The sequence below is a fragment of the Bufo bufo genome, chromosome 6 (genome assembly GCF_905171765.1).
Source record: "Bufo bufo chromosome 6, aBufBuf1.1, whole genome shotgun sequence".
NCBI lineage: Eukaryota > Metazoa > Chordata > Amphibia > Anura > Bufonidae > Bufo > Bufo bufo.
This window is the reverse complement of record NC_053394.1, coordinates 433,093,098-433,112,842: the sequence shown is the minus strand read 5'-3', so window position 1 is coordinate 433,112,842 and position 19,745 is coordinate 433,093,098. Positions and strand designations below refer to the sequence as shown.

The following is a 19,745-nucleotide window of genomic DNA, read 5'->3' as shown; positions in this document are numbered from 1 at the left end:
AGATTCTGCTCTGCCCAAGACAGAATTAGACCTACTTCTGAGAGTAGACTCTGGGACCTGGTGCCTCCGTTTGTTGATGTAGGATACCGCAGTAGAATTGTCAGAGCGAACCCTTACAGCCTTGTTTCTGATAAGGGGGAAAAAATGAAAGAGAGACATCTGGATTGCTCTGAGTTCTCTCAGATTGGATGACATCAAATGCTCTTGAGGGCTCCAGGATCCTTGAACTTGAAGTTCCTCTAGATGGGCACCCCAGCCTAGAAGGGATGCATCTGTCGTCAACAGGATCCAACAAGGTTGGATCAAGGACCTCCCATCTTTGACCTGTTTCCACCACTTCAGTGAGCGGCGAGCCTGAGATGACAGGGAGCACTTTGTCTCTAGCCCTCTGGGAGTTCGATCCCATAGACTCAAAACTTCCGCTTGAAGAGGGCGAATATGCCACAAGGCCCAAGGAACCGCATCCACGGCTGTTGACATTAGGCCTTACATCCTCATCAATACTCTGATAGTTACCTGGCGGGGAACCATGAGATGATCTGCAGTCTTGGAAATGCGTGACTTTCTTTCCGGAGAAAGGGAGAGCGTCATGTTGGGAGAAATCTCTGACTTCTGACAATTGATAATCCAGCCCAAATGCTGGAGGAAGGACTGAGCCCGCAGAAGATGAAGAGTCTCTACCGAGTGGGCTTTTAGGAGCCAATCGTCCAGATATGGAATGATCTCCAGGCCTCTCAATCTGAGGGGAGCTACTACAGCTATTACCACCTTGGTAAAGATATAGGGGGCGGTTGTGATGCCAAAGGGAAAATGTTTCACCGTCCCCCTGAGACTCACTGCCACTCGTAGATACTTCCTGTGGGCCTGGTACACAGGGATGTGAAGATAGGCATCCTTTAGATCCAGTGTAACCATCAGGTCCCTAGGGCTTGGGATGCTGATTACCGATTTGATGGACTCCATCCGGAACCACCTCTTCTTTATGAATCGGTTGAGGTAGCGGAGATCTATGAACATGCGCCAACCTCCTGTGGCCTTGGGAACAAGAAAAACTGGTGAATAAACACCGGAGCCAATGTCTTCTGGAGGAACCTCCTCCAAGGCCCCTTTCCGCCTGTATTCCAGTAAAGACTCCTCCAACACTGCTTGCTTCTCGTGGGGAAGTAGAAATTCTATCCTGTACCCTGTCCTTATTATATTCAGGACCCAGGGATCTGGAACAAACTCTGTCCAGGTATTTAGAAAAAAAGTTAAACGGCCTGGGAGGTCTGAAAGAATAGGAGTTTGAGGGAGGCATTTACCTTTTTTATCGGCAAGACCCTCCATAATGCGGTCCAGTTCAGCCCCAAAAAGCCTTCCTGGCTCGTAAGGGAGGCTGCATAAATTATACTTGGAGGCATTATCTGCCACCCAAGGTTTTAGCCATAGTGGCCTCCTACCCGCTGAAGAAAGGGCCATAGCCTTAGAGGCTAATTTTAACTGCTGTGGGCCGGAGTCACACAGAAAATCCACGGCAAGTAGAATGGACTTAAACTGCGCCAGGATGTCATCACGGGATATGCCAGAGTCGATATCCGACTGCACCTGTCGGAGGCATCTTTGAAGCAAGACGGCTACCTCCGTAGAGGATATAGCCACAGATGCAGCAGCAGCGGTGGAGTAAGATCTTCTCAAGGTGCATTCTACCCGCCTGTCCATCGGGTCCTGTAAGTTGGAGCCGTCATCAGCCGGGACAAGGGTCCTCTTAGACAATTTTGCGATTGCCAAATCAACTTTGGGCACAGTGCCCCACTGGTCTAATTGGGATGTCACAATCGGGAACATGGACTTGAAGCGCTTTGAGATGACCGGTGCCTTCTCAGGATGCTTCCATTCTAGCTTCATTAACCGAGACAGAGTCTTGTCCACTTTGAAGGACCTTGGCCCCCTAGAGGTGGACTCTGAAGCTTCCCCGGGATCAACATCCTGGTCCCCCGACTGGATGGATCTAATTAATCTCTGGGTCTTCTCTACAGGAAAGAAGTACCTTATGGCCTCTTCTTCCTCCCCGCTAGACTCAGAGGAATGGACTTCCTCCATGGTATGGTAGGATTTCTCCTGGAGGAGGACGGCAAGAAGGACACCTATTAAATTCATAGGTGTCTGCTAGAGGGGTGTCACAATCCCTACACGCCAGATATCTGCGCTTGGATGTCGATTTGCAGCCAGACCGATCACCATCACCGGCAGAAGACAATAATGAATGAACAATCCTTATTCATTAGAGAAAGAGAACAACCAGACATACCCAAGGCACAATAAGTTGTTAACTACAATAGTTTCTCTAAGTAACCAAACCAGGCTGCAAACAGAAACAGCCTGGATGAATGGAGGCTTTTTATAATACAATTTGGCGCCAGATTTGTCTAAGCCCCGCCCCTGAAAGTGATGTCAGACGCCTGGGAATTGAACAAACTTTAACTACATTTTGCTTTAATTGCACAAAATAACCACTAGAGGGAGCAGGAGCACCAGCACCAGCTCCACACAGAGCAGCAGGTGACTGGAGGCTGAATATATACAGTATATAACCGGATCTGGTGGTGATATATATACAGTATATAACCGGGTCTGGGGGTGATATATATATATATATATATATATATATATATATACAGTATAAAAGCAGGTCTGGGGGTGATATATATACAGAATATAACTGGTTCTGGGGGTGATATATATATATACAGTATATAACCAGGTCTGGGGGTTATATATATACACAGTATATAACCGGGTCTGGGGGTTATATATATACAGTATATAACCGAGTCTGGGGGTGATATATATACAAAATATAACTGGTTCTGGGGGTGATATATATATACAGTATATAACCGGGTCTGGGGGTGATATATATATATATACACAGTATATAACCGGGTCTGGGGGTGATATATATACAGTATACTAGAAAAGGGACAATATGAGGGGACTTGGCCTATTATATTATTGCTCCTATCTCATATACTCTTATATTTATCAATCTGTCTATCTATCTTTTGCCCTCCATATATTCCATTCCATATATGTACAGTACAGACCAAAAGTTTGGACACACCTTCTCATTCAAAGAGTTTTCTTTATTTTCATGACTATGAAGGCATCAAAACTATGAATAAACACATGTGGAATTATATACATAACAAACAAGTGTGAAACAACTGAAAATATGTCATATTCTAGGTTCTTCAAAGTAGCCACCTTTTGCTTTGATTACTGCTTTGCACACTCTTGGCATTCTCTTGATGAGCTTCAAGAGGTAGTCCCCTGAAATGGTCTTCCAACAGTCTTGAAGGAGTTCCCAGAGATGCTTAGCACTTGTTGGCCCTTTTGCCTTCACTCTGCGGTCCAGCTCACCCCAAACCATCTCGATTGGGTTCAGGTCCGGTGACTGTGGAGGCCAGGTCATCTGGCGCAGCACCCCATCACTCTCCTTCATGGTCAAATAGCCCTTACTTTCAAAGTTTTCCCAATTTTTTGGCTGACTGACTGACCTTCATTTCTTAAAGTAATGATGGCCACTCGTTTTTCTTTACTTAGCTGCTTTTTTCTTGCCATAATACAAATTCTAACAGTCTATTCAGTAGGACTATCAGCTGTGTATCCACCTGACTTCTCCTCAACGCAACTGATGGTCCCAACCCCATTTATAAGGCAAGAAATGCCACTTATTAAACCTGACAGGGCACACCTGTGAAGTGAAGACCATTTCAGGGGACTACCTCTTGAAGCTCATCAAGAGAATGCCAAGAGTGTGCAAAGCAGTAATCAAAGCAAAAGGTGGCTACTTTGAAGAACCTAGAATATGACATATTTTCAGTTGTTTCACACTTGTTTGTTATGTATATAATTCCACATGTGTTAATTCATAGTTTTGATGCCTTCATAGTCATGAAAATAAAGAAAACTCTTTGAATGAGAAGGTGTGTCCAAACTTTTGGTCTGTACTGTATATATACACACAGTATAGAATATAATCCCCTCCACACTTATCCTCTACCAGATCCTATACGGTTCTAGGACTCGGTCATGCAGGATAGCAGGCCGAGCTGGATGGACAGATGTCTTTTTTCGGCCTTATATCCTATGTTACTGTGTATGTCACACCTGGGGTTGAGTCTTGTCTCCGACCCCGCAGAGATTGGCATTTCACTCCTGTGAGGTGGATGGGGTTTATCACGGCTGCACAATGATGTGACGCGGCTGCCAGGATCTTCCAGAGGCCGGGTTCTGTGGTGAAAAACGTAAATTATACGATAAAGCATCGACCTCAGGACAGGGCTGTGGTGGAGGCTCCCGTGGTAGGCCCTGCCATCACATATCCATAGAATTACTGCACCTGCCAGTACAGGGCCAATGACTGGAGCAAATATGGCATCCTGAGGATCATCTCCAGTAATGTTCAGCTCTATAACTGATACCCCACAAAGAAGAGCGTCCCACTCCTCAGTCTGCATGTTCTTAGTAAGAAGAAGGCCAGGTGCCATATAGGTATATAGGACCAGGAAGGCTTCAGCACAATTACCTATATTATATACATCAGTGATATCACATTACATCCTGACAGAAGGTCTGAACCACAAGGTCACCAGGGACCGGAGATCGACAGAACCTGAGAAAGACAGAAAGCAAACATGTTCTGATATGGACCATGCTGGTATAACCTGGGCATCTCCTGTATATAATTATATATGTACAGCTGGTATAAGTTATACATCTTCTTGTATATAGTGATATGGAGCATGCTGGTATAACCTGGGTATCTCCTGTATATATTATATATGTACAGCTGGTATAAGTTATACATCTTCTTGTATATAGTGATATGGAGCATGCTGGTATAACCTGGGTATCTCCTGTATATATTATATATGTACAGCTGGTATAAGTTATACATCTTCTTGTATACAGTGATATGGAGCATGCTGGTATAACCTGGGTATCTCCTGTATATAATTATATATGTACAGCTGGTATAAGTTATACATCTTCTTGTATATAGTGATATGGAGCATGCTGGTATAACCTGGGCATCTCCTGTATATAATTATATATGTACAGCTGGTATAAGTTATACATCTTCTTGTATATAGTGATATGGACCATGCTGGTATAACCTGGGCATCTCCTGTATATAATTATATATGTACAGCTGGTATAAGTTATACATCTTCTTATATACAGTGATATGGACCATGCTGGTATAACCTGGGTATCTCCTGTATATAATTATATATGTACAGCTGGTATAAGTTATACATCTTCTTGTATATAGTGATATGGAGCATGCTGGTATAACCTGGGTATCTCCTGTATATAATTATATATGTACAGCTGGTATAAGTTATACATCTTCTTGTATATAGTGATATGGAGCATGCTGGTATAACCTGGGTATCTCCTGTATATAATTATATATGTACAGCTGGTATAAGTTATACATCTTCTTGTATATAGTGATATGGACCATGCTGGTATAACCTGGGCATCTCCTGTATATAATTATATATGTACAGCTGGTATAAGTTATCCATCTTCTTGTATATAGTGATATGGACCATGCTGGTATAACCTGGGCATCTCCTGTATATAATTATATATGTACAGCTGGTATAAGTTATACATCTTCTTGAATATAGTGATATGGACCATGCTGGTATAACCTGGGCATCTCCTGTATATAATTATATATGTACAGCTGGTATAAGTTATACATCTTCTTGTATATAGTGATATGGACCATGCTGGTATAACCTGGGTATCTCCTGTATATAATTATATATGTACGGCTGGTATAAGTTATACATCTTCTTGTATATAGTGATATAGACCATGCTGGTATAACCTGGGTATCTCCTGTATATAATTATATATGTACAGCTGGTATAAGTTATACATCTTCTTGTATATAGTGATATGGAGCATGCTGGTATAACCTGGGTATCTCCTGTATATAATTATATATGTACAGCTGGTATAAGTTATACATCTTCTTGTATATAGTGATATGGAGCATGCTGGTATAACCTGGGTATCTCCTGTATATAATTATATATGTACAGCTGGTATAAGTTATACATCTTCTTGTATATAGTGATATGGAGCATGCTGGTATAACCTGGGTATCTCCTGTATATAATTATATATGTACAGCTGGTATAAGTTATACATCTTCTTGTATATAGTGATATGGACCATGCTGGTATAACCTGGGTATCTCCTGTATATAATTATATATGTACAGCTGGTATAAGTTATACATCTTCTTGTATATAGTGATATGAAGCATGCTGGTATAACCTGGGCATCTCCTGTATATAATTATATATGTACAGCTGGTATAAGTTATACATCTTCTTGTATATAGTGATATGGAGCATGCTGGTATAACCTGGGTATGTCCTGTATATAATTATATATGTACAGCTGCTATAAGTTATACATCTTCTGTATATAGTGATATGGAGCATGCTGGTATAACCTGGGCATCTCCTGTATATAATTATATATGTACAGCTGGTATAGGTTATACATCTTCTTGTATATAGTGATATGGACCATGCTGGTATAACCTGGGTATCTCCTGTATATAATTATATATGTACAGCCGGTATAAGTTATACATCTTCTTGTATACAGTGATATGGAGCATGCTGGTATAACCTGGGTATCTCCTGTATATAATTATATATGTACAGCTGGTATAAGTTATACATCTTCTTGTATATAGTGATATGGAGCATGCTGGTATAACCTGGGCATCTCCTGTATATAATTATATATGTACAGCTGGTATAAGTTATACATCTTCTTGTATATAGTGATAAGGACCATGCTGGTATAACCTGGGTATCTCCTGTATATAATTATATATGTACAGCTGGTATAAGTTATACATCTTCTTCTATATAGTGATATGGACCATGCTGGTATAACCTGGGTATCTCCTGTATATAATTATATATGTACAGCTGGTATAAGTTATACATCTTCTTGTATATAGTGATATGGAGCATGCTGGTATAACCTGGGCATCTCCTGTATATAATTATATATGTACAGCTGGTATAAGTTATACATCTTCTTGTATATAGTGATATGGAGCATGCTGGTATAACCTGGGCATCTCCTGTATATAATTATATATGTACAGCTGGTATAAGTTATACATCTTCTTGTATATAGTGATATGGACCATGCTGGTATAACCTGGGCATCTCCTGTATATAATTATATATGTACAGCTGGTATAAGTTATACATCTTCTTGTATATAGTGATATGGACCATGCTGGAATAACCTGGGTATCTCCTGTATATAATTATATATGTACAGCTGGTATAAGTTATACATCTTCTTGTATATAGTGATATGGACCATGCTGGTATAACCTGGGCATCTCCTGTATATAATTATATATGTACAGCTGGTATAAGTTATACATCTTCTTGTATATAATGATATGGAGCATGCTGGTATAACCTGGGTATCTCCTGTATATAATTATATATGTACAGCTGGTATAAGTTATACATCTTCTTGTATATAGTGATATGGACCATGCTGGTATAACCTGGGTATCTCCTGTATATAAATATATATGTACAGCTGGTATAAGTTATACATCTTCTTGTATATAGTGATATGGACCATGCTGGTATAACCTGGGCATCTCCTGTATATAATTATATATGTACAGCTGGTATAAGTTATACATCTTCTTGTATATAGTGATATGGACCATGCTGGTATAACCTGGGCATCTCCTGTATATAATTATATATGTACAGCTGGTATAAGTTATACATCTTCTTGTATATAGTGATATGGACCATGCTGGTATAACCTGGGTATCTCCTGTATATAAATATATATGTACAGCTGGTATAACCTGGGTATCTCCTGTATATAATTATATATGTACAGCTGGTATAAGTTATACATCTTCTTGTATATAGTGATATGGACCATGCTGGTATAACCTGGGCATCTCCTGGTTATGTTAAATAATATTGTTGCTTTTCCCCCCAAGATTTTCCCTTTAATGTCCAGCATTCAGAGGTGATTGTGATATTGAGAGGACTGCGGTGGGTAGATGTATGGCTCGTGTTCTGGTACTGTAGAGGTCTTGTCCTAATTATCTCTCAGGGATTACAGAGCCGGCAATGTTATAATGGGCCAGATGCTCCGTCTGCGTCCTCCTGTTCATTTATGGAGACACGTGGCTCTCCCGGCCTTCGCCGAGTGTTGTTTATCCTGTTCTGCCGTCACTGATTTTGATAAAAGCCGCTGACAATAAAAACAAGCTGGGACAGTTTGTGTGTCTGATTTTATGGCACTGCCACAAAATGGGGTGTCCACGGCCCTCGTGGCACATTCTTCTCTCTTTTCATTGGATATTCCCAGGTTTGATATGCTGCTGGTCCTACAGATTAGATTTTTTTTTATATATTTGTATTTTATTTCACTTAGTTTTACAAAGTTCAAATCTAAATTTGTGCCAAAGTAGATACCTCACATGCCTGACTCTGAAGATTGGTGTAGTTGCCGTTGAACCCCTTCCATGTGTCCATTAAACTATCATTTTCTCAATAGCCGTCCAGTGTAAATGCACAAAAATACTACCAATACAGCTGGTCCTTTGTCGTGATCACAACTGGATGTGCCTACAGGAAAACCAGTTACATTACATCATTTACATGCAGCCATCTCCTCCACAGTGCGGGGAGCAGTGATCGCTAATGCCATCACTCGTCCCCATACAGACTTGTTGTTTGCCGGCAACAGATCGTGATTAGACAACACGATCTGCTGGCCAACCATGATGTAGGTGTCTACACATGATTCAATTACCTGATGAATCAGTATCTCGCTCGTTCATCGGGTAATCGGCGGCACCTTTGCGCTGTCATAATCGCTAACAAGCATTCCCATGAACGCTCGTTGGCGATTATCTGGTGGATTCTCGGCTTGTGTAGAGGGCCCCTAAGTCTCTTCTCCTCAGACGCTTCCACCATAGCCAGGTAATGGTGTGAAACACTTGTTTGAGGGTTTTTGTCTTCTGGTACACAACTAGATCTACATATAGTACAAGTACATGTAGTGTATGACATTTAAATCCACTTACATTGTCGCAGACAGAGGACGTCAATCTGACACATGTTGTCCTGTCCTTATCTCCAAGGGGATTACGAAAAGCCGGCCAGCAGTTTTGTGATGGATCAGCTGCTACATCCTGATCATTAGCAGAGTAATTAACACTCCTCATGAATGTAAAACTAGAGAAATTTCACCCTCACGATAGGGTAGGTTGTCTCATTGCTATGAAAGTTCATTGCCGATCACTGGCCTGTGTAAATATCCCAGCCATCAGCCAGCAATGCAGGAACCGCAGTGCTTATTTCTCGGCAGCAGATCCCCCCAATGCTGATGGTTGACAAGAATGATGGTCAAAGATGACAACTGCCATGGTTTGATGGGTAAGTGGAAATGTGTAAGGAACAATGGTTGTAGGATCACTGTGCTAACTAACCAGTTTGGTTTAGGGCTATTCCTAGGGGAGTAATTCTGGTGATCACTCAATTAACCTTTTAACCCCTGAACTTCGCTGCAGGTGAGCCACCAGGCACCTACCTCTTGGAAAAGTCCTTGTGTATTTGGAAGCTGACCCCCAGGGGTCAAAGACAACTGTGCAAAGCACTGAGGCATCAGGCAATACTCAGTCAGAAATAGGCCGTGGTCAGGAAGAGGACATGCGTATCCATAAAACTATCCGAGGTCAGGACAAGAAGCAGAGAATGAATACGACGAACAGTCAGAAGTCAGGGCAACCAGTGGAGAATCAGAATTGGTAAATGGGCAGAGATGGGTACATAGGCAAATGGAAAAGCACACCTTCACTAGTAAATTAGTAAGCTAGGAAACTAAAGCTCAGGCACCCTCCCCTAGGGAAAGGTGCCTTAAATACCCTAAGGTGACTGTTCAGGTGGCTGGCAGAGACTGAGGCAATTGAGCACTGGCCATTTAAGAGTCAGGAGATGCAAATGCCCTAAGAGAAACAGGAAGAGACCTTTGCAGCATGATTGGACACTGGACTAAGGCGGTCTTCCACCAGGTTAGGTGATAGGAGGACAGCAGCAGCACAAAATGCCTCTATGACACAATGGTTGATGATCATGGCTGAGGATATTTGATGGATGACAAAGTATGAGAACTGCTGGTGATGGATATTGATAGAGATGAAAACCATAAACGACTGTTTGGTGACTAACCAAAATTGTCTCTTAATTGCAGATATTCACGAATCTAATGAAAGTGAAACCGTTTTAGTGACTAAATTACTTCACAAAGAAAATAATTATGAGTGTCTCATCACTACTGTCCCGAGGAGCAGTGGATATTCTTGAGGAGCTCCAGATGTTGACAGCGAAGACGATGGAGAAAGTAGAAATCACAAAACAATATGAAGTCATCAGGGAGCTTGGGAAAGGGACATATGGAAGAGTTGATCTGGTGATCCATAAAGCAAGAGGTGAGATCAAATTTACAGAAAATGAAAAGTACTTTGCCCATGAAGGTGGGCCCCAATTCACAACTTGTAACAGGGCCCCCACATACCATGTGCTTTTTATATTATTAGTGTCTTGTGGGGTAGAAGCTTTTTTTTTTACCCTTAATGCACCAGGGCCTGTTACCTCTAGACCCCACAGAGCTATGACCCAGTTAGCCCCAACAGTAGTGGACATCTGCAAAGACCTTTTGGGACATAAACTTTCTTTAATTCCAGATACTGAAAACTTCTAAACTACATCTCACTTTAGTACTATGATACAGTTGCAAGAAAAAGTATGTGAACCCTTTGGAATAATATGGATTTCTGCACAAATTGGTCATAAAATGTGATCTGATCTTCATCTAAGTCACAACAATAGACAATCACAGTCTGCTTAACCTAATAACACACAAAGAATTACATGTTACCATGTTTTTATTGAACACACCATGTAAACATTCACAGTGCAGGTGGAAAAAGTATGTGAACCCCTAGACTAATGACATCTCCAAGAGCTAATTGGAGTGAGGTGTCAGTCAACTGGAGTCCATAGAGCATGCATGGGATAGGCATAAGGCCATCCTTCATATAAGATAGTGCCAGGGGCTATCCATAGTATTCAGTATATTGGGCAGACTAGATGAGTCAAATGGTTCTTATCTGCCGACACATTCTATGTTTCTATGTTTTAAACATTCAGATGAGATTTGAGGTGTTGGTTACAGCTGCCCTGCCCTATAAAAAACACACACCAGTTCTGGGTTTGCTTTTCACAAGAAGCATTGCCTGATGTGAATGATGCCTCGCACAAAAGAGCTCTCGGAAGACCTGCGATTAAGAATTGTTGACTTGCATAAAGCTGGAAAGGGTTATAAAAGTATCTCCAAAGGCCTTGCTGTTCATCAGTCCACGGTAAGACAAATTGTCTATAAATGGAGAAAGTTCAGCACTGCTGCTACTCTCCCTGGGAGTGGTCGTCCTGTAAAGATGACTGCAAGAGCACAGCGCAGACTGCTCAATGAGGTGAAGAAGAATCCTAGAGTGTCAGCTAAAGACTTACAGAAGTCTCTGACATATGCTGACATCCCTGTTAGCGAATCCACGATATGTAAAACACTAAACAAGAATGGATTTCATGGGAGGATACCACAGAAGAAGCCACTGCTGTCCAAAAAAACACTGCTGCACGTTTACAGTTTGCACAAGAGCACCTGGATGTTCCACAGCAGTACTGGCAAAATATTCTGTGGACAGATGAAACCAAAGTTGAGTTTGGAAGAAACACACAACGCTATGTGTGGAGAAAAAGAGGCACAGCACACCAACATCAAAACCTCACCCCAACTGTGAAGTATGGTGGTGGGGGCATCATGGTTTGGGGCTGCTTTGCTGCGTCAGGGCCTGGACGGATTGCTATCATCGAGGGAAAAATGAATTCCCAAGTTTATCAAGACATTTTGCAGGAGAACTTAAGGCCATCTGTCAACCAGCTGAAGCTCAACAGAAGATGGGTGTTGCAACAGGACAATGACCCAAAGCATAGAAGTAAATCAACAACAGAATGGCTTAAACAGAAGAAAATCCGCCTTCTGGAGTGGCCCAGTCAGAGTCCTGACCTCAACCCGATGGAGATGCTGTGGCATGACCTCAAGAAAGCGATTCACACCAGACATCCCAAGAATATTGCTGAACTGAAACAGTTCTGTAAAGAGGAATGGTGAAGAATTACTCCTGACCGTTGTGCACGTCTGATCTGCAACTACAGGAAACGTTGGGTTGAAGTTATTGCTGCCAAAGGAGGTTCAACCAGTTATTAAATCCAAGGGTTCACATACTTTTTCCACCTGCACTGTGAATGTTTACATGGTGTGTTCAATAAAAACATGGTAACATTTAACTCTTTGTGTGTTATTAGTTTAAGCAGACTGTGATTGTCTATTGTTGTGACTTAGATGAAGATCAGATCACATTTTATCACCAATTTGTGCAGAAATCCATATCATTCCAAAGGGTTCACATACTTGTTCTTGCAACTGTATATTGCTCACAGACTGAGATTTAGTCAGTGGTATGGTCTGGGTTCTCCAGTGGGTATCTGACGAGAGGTCTTGCGGGAGGCAGTGACCTGTCCACTCATGTGACAGAGGCATTGTTGTAATGAGGCAATTGAGTCAGCGGGACATCACAAACTGATATTGAAAGAAGCAGGATCCACAAGCAGCACAGAATATTTCAGGAGATACATTTACATACACCTTAGACACATTCATTACAACTCAGGTTTTCACAATTGCTGACCTTTAATGCTGGTTCACGTTCCCTCTCGTAGGTCAGGTAGGATCACTCCATTTCAAGACGGTGAAATACAATGATTTATTTCATCTTGTATTTCTTTCCTCACATTCCCAGTGTCTCAGAAGTAGTATCTGGTAGCATTGCCTCTAAATTTTCGAACTTGGATCAGGGGTTGTGGCTGTTCACAAACGCTTTTTCAGTTCTGCCCAAAAAATTTCTATGGGATTGAGGTCAGGGCTTTGTCATGGCTGCTCCATTACTTTCACGTTGTCCTTAATCCATTTTGCCACAACCTTGGAAGTTTGTTTGGGGTTATTTTCCTATTTGGAATATCCACTTGTATCCAAGCTTTGACTTCCTGGCTGACATCCTGAGATGTTTCTTTAATATCTCTACATAATACAATCTATGATGTGAACCTCTCCCTTCTGCAGTAAAGCACCTCCACAACATAATCCGGCCCAGTGATTCACGGTTAGGATGTTGTTCTTTGGATTGTGTAGGCCTCGCCCTTTTGTCTCCATGCAGAACGATGGTCATTAAAGGCAAACAGTTAAATTTTTGCTCATCAGACCAGAGGACATTTCTCTAAGGCCTCTTGCAGACGAACGTAAGGGCTCCGTGCACAGGCACCAACCGTGGGCCAGCCGCATGCGGATCGTGACCCCATTTGCTTGAATGGGGTCTGCGATCCATCCATTCCGCAAAAAGATATGACAAGTTCTATCTTTTTGCAGAACGGAAGCACGGAACGGAAAACACCACAGAAGCACTCCGTAGTGCTTCCGTTCCGCACCGCAACTCCGGATTTGCGGACCCATTCAATTGAATGGGTCCACATCCGTGATGCGGAATGCACACAGCCGGTGTCCCAGGAATTGAGAAAAACCAATGTGGATGGAAACATTTGTCTTCAACTCTAAGCGTGGCCAGGGGCGTTGCTAAAAGCTCATGGGCCCAGGTGCAGAAGTTCAGCTTGGGCCCCCCTTCCCTCAGTGCTTTGTGGCCCTTTCTGCTGCCTGAGGCACCCCCATTGCCAACTTCTCAACCTAAGCCCTTCCCTTCAGCCCTATTGTGGAAGACATACTTCGAAAACATTACATACAGAGCTACAGAACATACAGGGTAATACAGCGCCACATATGTACCTCTTACATCCAAGGATGTCTCGTCTGATGTAGACATTCTCTTTCCTCATCTTCTTCTTTCAGACCAGACCGCCATGATCATGTCTTTCAGACATTTCTCGTCTCTGCAGAGTTTGACAGACATCTTAGTTTCTTACTTTTCTATCATCCTACCACCTTTTCAACACCCGATCCTGCCACCCCAATACTGCGCCCGCTGTGCTCCCCAATACTACACTGCAGAAACAGATGATCCCCCTGAAAATACTAGTACCACACAGATAGTGCCTCCTTCAATAATTATTGGCACACAGCGCCCTAACAATTAACTGCATCCAGCAAATACAGTAGTGTCCCTGTCACTAACAGTGTAAACCTAATGTCCACCACAGTAATAGTGCTCCCCAAAGTCCCACCAATAGTAATAGTTCTCTGCCAGAGTGTATAGCCCCTAACCTCTCAGATCAGACCCCATATCAGACCTCAAATCAGAACCCCATATCAGATCTTAAATCAGACCCCCATATCAGACCTTCATATCAAACCTCAGATGAGACCACCATCAGACCTCCCCCATATCAGATCTCAGATCAGATCCCCTTTAAACCTCCATGTCAGACATCAGATCAAATACCCTTTAGACCTCCATGCCAGACCCCCATTTCAGACCTCAGATCAGACCCCCTTTAGACCTCCATCAGACCTCAGATCAGACCCCAAATAAATAAATTCCCTTACCTCTCCTGCTCTGCTGCCACTTTCCCGGTCTGACGGCCTCCCCTGCAGTCACTGCTCCCTGGTCTTCTTTGGGCCCACGATGCACTGGACCTGACTACGTTCAACGTCACGTTGTGACATTGTACACAGACAGGACAGTGCAGCGTGGAATGTAATGGAAGCGCTCACTAGTATTCGTTTTATAAGACACACTGCGTCTTATAAAGTGAAAAATATGGTAATTGGCGGTGCGCCACTAGCAAGGGTGGCCCTGTGGGCCCCCTTGGTTTAAAGGGATTCTGTCACCTAGTTTTAGCCTATAGAGCTGCGGACGTGCACGGCTAGATCGCCGCTAGCATGTCCGCAATATACCTGTCCCATAGGGCTGTGTGCTTTTATTGTGTTTAAAAAATGAGAAGGTTAGTAAAGCCCCTTGGGCTCCTTTCCAGGCTCATTTACATATCTATAAAATAATTTTTTTAAACACAATAAATGCACACAGCGCTATGGGACAGGTATATTGCGGACATGCTAGCGGCGATCTAGCCGTGCATGTCCGCAGCTCTATAGGCTAAAACGAGGTGACAGAATCCCTTTAAGAACCCAGTCGCAATTGCGACCACTGCAACCCCTGTAGCTTGTGGAGGGGCAGCCATATGTTATTAGTAATATTTGACAGTTTCAAACAATCTTTTTTGTCACTTTAGGTATAAAGATGGCCTTAAAATTTTTGAGGAAGAAAACAACAAAACAAAAGAGTTTCCTGCAGGAATATTGTATTTCACGCTACCTGTCAGCCTGTCCCTATATTATTGGCATGTACGACATTGCATTCGAGACAGATGAATACTACGTGTTTGCACAAGAATATGCCGTGGCTGGGGACCTCTTTGATATCATCCCTCCTCAGGTACGGATGTGCAACAAGGAAGCGAGGCCACTACTTGTGGTCCCTTTAAATGTTATAAGAGTTTTTGGTCGTGACGCCAGTTGCATTTCAGCAACGAGGGACAGAGTCCCCCTTTTAGTAGATATGGTAGTACCCAGGATAGGAATGCCAGAGTGGTGTAGGGTGGCCTAAGGTTCCTTAGTGGTGTAGCACTTGTCACGGTGCTCCTACCTGGATACGCTGGAAGCCCAGGCGTGGTCGTCCGTTGCAGAAAAGAGGTAGGGATGGTGGGATGAAGAAATAAATTGGAGTCCAGACTTAAACTTGACAGCAACTTTACTTGAATAAACTTTCATCAGGCAACAATCTTCCAATGTTATGTTGGTCACCAGCAAGCTTTGGCATAAATTCTGGCAGGCGAACACATTCAGCTCTGCTACATCAGTTGCTCTCTAGCTCTGCTTTGCTGACAGGATTAAACAGAAACTACTTTCTGTAGTCTGGTCTGTCTCTGTCTTGCTTTATCCAGGGGAGCTTCCCCTCCCTGGCTGCTGAAGCTTATAGCTTTGGCCTCCAGGTCCTACAGAGCTGATGGTGCTCTGCTGGCAAAGGCAGGGCTCGCCGAGCCAGGCTGAGCTCCCTGCTGCCCAATCTCCCTTGAACAGGGAGCTACTTTCCACTGACCTTCACTAACTAAACTTCTCCTAGAGGGAGAGAAGAGAATGGAAAGAAGGTTCCATCCTCTGCCCCTGTAGCTCTGCCATACTCGCCGCCATCTGCTGGTGAACCAGACGCATTACATATAAATACAACAGTTGCATGGAAATGACACATTTTGCATGATCAGGATATAAATTCATAAATGATGTTACATTAACCATAGAAGATAGTGGAGAGGCGTAAAAGGTGGTAATGCCACTCTGAGGCATTACAGATGGAAAACTACATGTTCACCTAAGGGCTTACAAGAATGTGAAATCTTTGAAGCCTGTTACACGAGAGCCCCTTATTTATAAGCATAAAAATGTTGCCACACCAACAAAATGTACACAGTATTATTCCATCTTAAGATCTGAAAGGAATGTATTTTCTGTCCTTCATTCTTTTCCTTACTCTGTTCTCTCCAGGTTGGTCTCTCCGAGCATACAACCAAACGCTGCATCTACCAAGTAGCATTAGCCCTGGATTATCTCCACCACCGAAAGCTTGTCCACCGCGATATCAAACCAGAAAATATTCTCATTTTTGACAAAGAATGCCGAAAAATTAAACTCTCAGATTTTGGCATGACCAGGATTGCCGGCACCACGGAAAAACGTGTTAGTGGAACCATCCCTTACACTGCTCCCGAACTGTGCGAAACATCAAAACACAGTGGATTCTTGGTGGAATATAGTATCGACGTCTGGGCCTTTGGGGTCCTTCTGTTCTGCATGATGACTGGGAATTTCCCTTGGGAAAAAGCATTACATTCAGACTCGTTTTACTATGAATTTTACCAGTGGCAAAAATACAAGAATGCCAACGTGCCATCGCAGTGGCGGAGATTCACCTCTCATGCCCTTAAAATGTTTAGCAAATTGCTTTCCATTGAGCCGGAGAAAAGATGCTCCATTAAGGATATCCTCTGGTATTTTGGCAAGACTTGGCTGGTCACTAAGGAAGACTCCCATCCTTCAGAGGCAAAAAACAACGGCGAAGTCTTTGTACACATTAAGACGCAAGCTCTTCCTTACATCAATGGCAACACTCTAGATAACAATAAAAGCGACACCAGCCCCAGTTTATCCTTCTCCTCGTGCAGCAGCTACGAGGACGTCCCGAAAGAGAGCAACGCAAATACCATCTTAGTGTCTGCGCCCATCGAGATATGCGTATGAAATGTCTTCTTCACCGTGTACTATATACAGACGGAGCAGTTTTCTTTTGGACTAATGGCATGAGCAGAAGATGTCATCTTGGACATCAATCGCGTCGTCCACATACATGCTACACTTTAATAGCCTGAGAAGTCAATGGAGCTGTGTAGATGAGAGCATGCCCAACAATCAGAAATACTCGATGTTATCCTGATGGCCAACTGTTGGTGATGTCCAGGCCTTTGCCCATCTGTGGCCATGTATATGTTACGACAAAATCGCATCTTGATTATCTTGAACCATGAATTCACAAAATAATAACTTAAAATGTTGTGTATTCTATTTATTATAAATTATCTAAATTATTATTATTAGTAGTAATTATAATTCACTTTCATTACGTTATTTTATTGTTGAAGTTTTCCAGCTTCTGTTACCTACAGATGGGCTGAAATAAACAATATGCCCACAATCACCCAGTAAATCCCTTACCAACCCGGCGCCCATGTTTCTGTGGTCCTCCACGTTTCTTTATTAATACTGCTACATCGATGACACATTGACCGCAGAGGTCTCGTACCGTACATACTGGCAGCACCTACGCGAGTCAGTATAGAGCGTCTTCTCTGCGGAAATGTAAGCCACACATGTGTTAAAGATGGTGGAGATTAACCCCCTGGGGGTACATTGATTTGGAGCACCAGAGTGTATCTCAAATGCTCTAATTTAGGGCTACTTTATCACTCGTCTTCTCATTCTAGGTTCCAAAGAGTCCAAAAAACCTGCTCTGCCTGTGAACTGTAACACTGCAGAACATTACAGGTACTCCTCCATGAGCCAAGAATCTTACTGTTATGTACGGGCATTGTCCCGGTCACAATCATATCATCCTTGTGCTGACCAGTCATGTGTATACAAGAAACACAGCGGCATATTACAACTTTTACTTCTTTTACGTAGTGGTTTTTCCATATTACTTTACCTTGCTTCACTTTATGTTTTTTTTCTAGTAAGTGGTGAATTTTTTAAAATTTTAAAAGGCAATACAGTGTGAATGTGACACCATTTTCAGCTTTTTTTTAAGGGTACTTTCAGGTAGTTCCTTTGCTGGAACTGCCTGCCGGCTCCGGAAATCCATGTGCAAACGGATAGCATGTGTAGACGGATCCAGTCTAACAAATGCATTGAAACACCGGATCTGTCTCTCCTGTGTCATCCGGTATTTATTTATTTTCACATTTTTAAAGGTCTGCGCACGCGCAGACTGGAAAACCGCATCCGTTTTTCCGGAACACTTGGCATTAATGCATTTCAATGGAAAATAATTGCAAGTGTTTCGGAATTTTGGCCGGAGAAAATACAGCAGCATGCTGCGGTATTTTCTCCGGCTAAATACCGTAAGAGGGACTGAACTGAAGACATCCTGATGCATACTAAACAGATTGCTCTCCATTCAGAATGCATTAGGATAAAACTTAAGCGTTTTTTTCCGGTATTGAGCCCCTAGGACGGAACTCAATACCGGAAAACTTTAACGCAAGTGTGAAAGTACCCTAATATTGAGTGAGCTTAAAAAAATAAATCAACTGTGTATTATAAACAGCTACTGCAAAAAGTATAGAGCAAAAAATAACTGAAACTCACAAAAGTCAGACGTAAAAAATGTAATAAATAATTATACCTAAAACTAACAGTTTTTCATGATACTTTGATGGCACAAAAAAAGGTTTAATACAGTGTGGGCTCAGCTTGCATGTGGAAGCTGCATTCCTTCAGTGGAGGTAGTATTTAGTGTAGGTTCCTGTCCTAAAGAGATCGCCTCGACGCCAGCGGACAGGCACAAATAATTTTGGTCAAAATATATTTGCCAAGAATCTCACATTTAGCCCTCATTCACCCGACCGTTGTTTGGGTCCGTATCTGAGCCACATTTTTTTGCTGCTCAGATGCGGACCAATTCACTTCAATGGGGCCGCAGAAGATGCGAACAGCAACTTTTGCAGTCTGCAAAAACTTTTACTAGCAATTCCACAAGAATCCGCAGAGAAACAAAAAGTGTCAATTCGGAAAACAGGCAAGTATCAAAAATAAAACAAATCCTGCAGTCGCCTCTCCTGACACTCCCATGGGAATGCAGAAATACAAACCCACGTCACAGAGTAACATACAGCAGATCGAAAAATCCACAGCACCGCCATTTTCCTAGTGTGTGGTTGAGGTCTGAACACGCCATCCATGCAAATTTGCTGCTCCCAAATCTGGAC

The 19,745-nt window shown here is 42.6% G+C and overlaps 1 protein-coding gene across 1 annotated transcript in view; it reads left to right on the top strand.

Moving 5' to 3' along the window:
• Positions 1-17,803, top strand: part of LOC121003876 (serine/threonine-protein kinase SBK1-like) — a 28,568-nt gene extending 10,765 nt beyond the window's left edge. Inside the window, exons 2-4 of the mRNA XM_040435815.1 lie at positions 10,336-10,573; positions 15,441-15,643; positions 16,750-17,803. Of these exons, the coding sequence (XP_040291749.1) occupies positions 10,402-10,573; positions 15,441-15,643; positions 16,750-17,502 (1,128 nt within the window). The 5' untranslated portion in view covers positions 10,336-10,401 and the 3' untranslated portion in view covers positions 17,503-17,803. The remainder of the gene's footprint in view (positions 1-10,335; positions 10,574-15,440; positions 15,644-16,749) is intronic.
• The last annotated feature ends 1,942 nt before the right edge of the window (positions 17,804-19,745 follow it).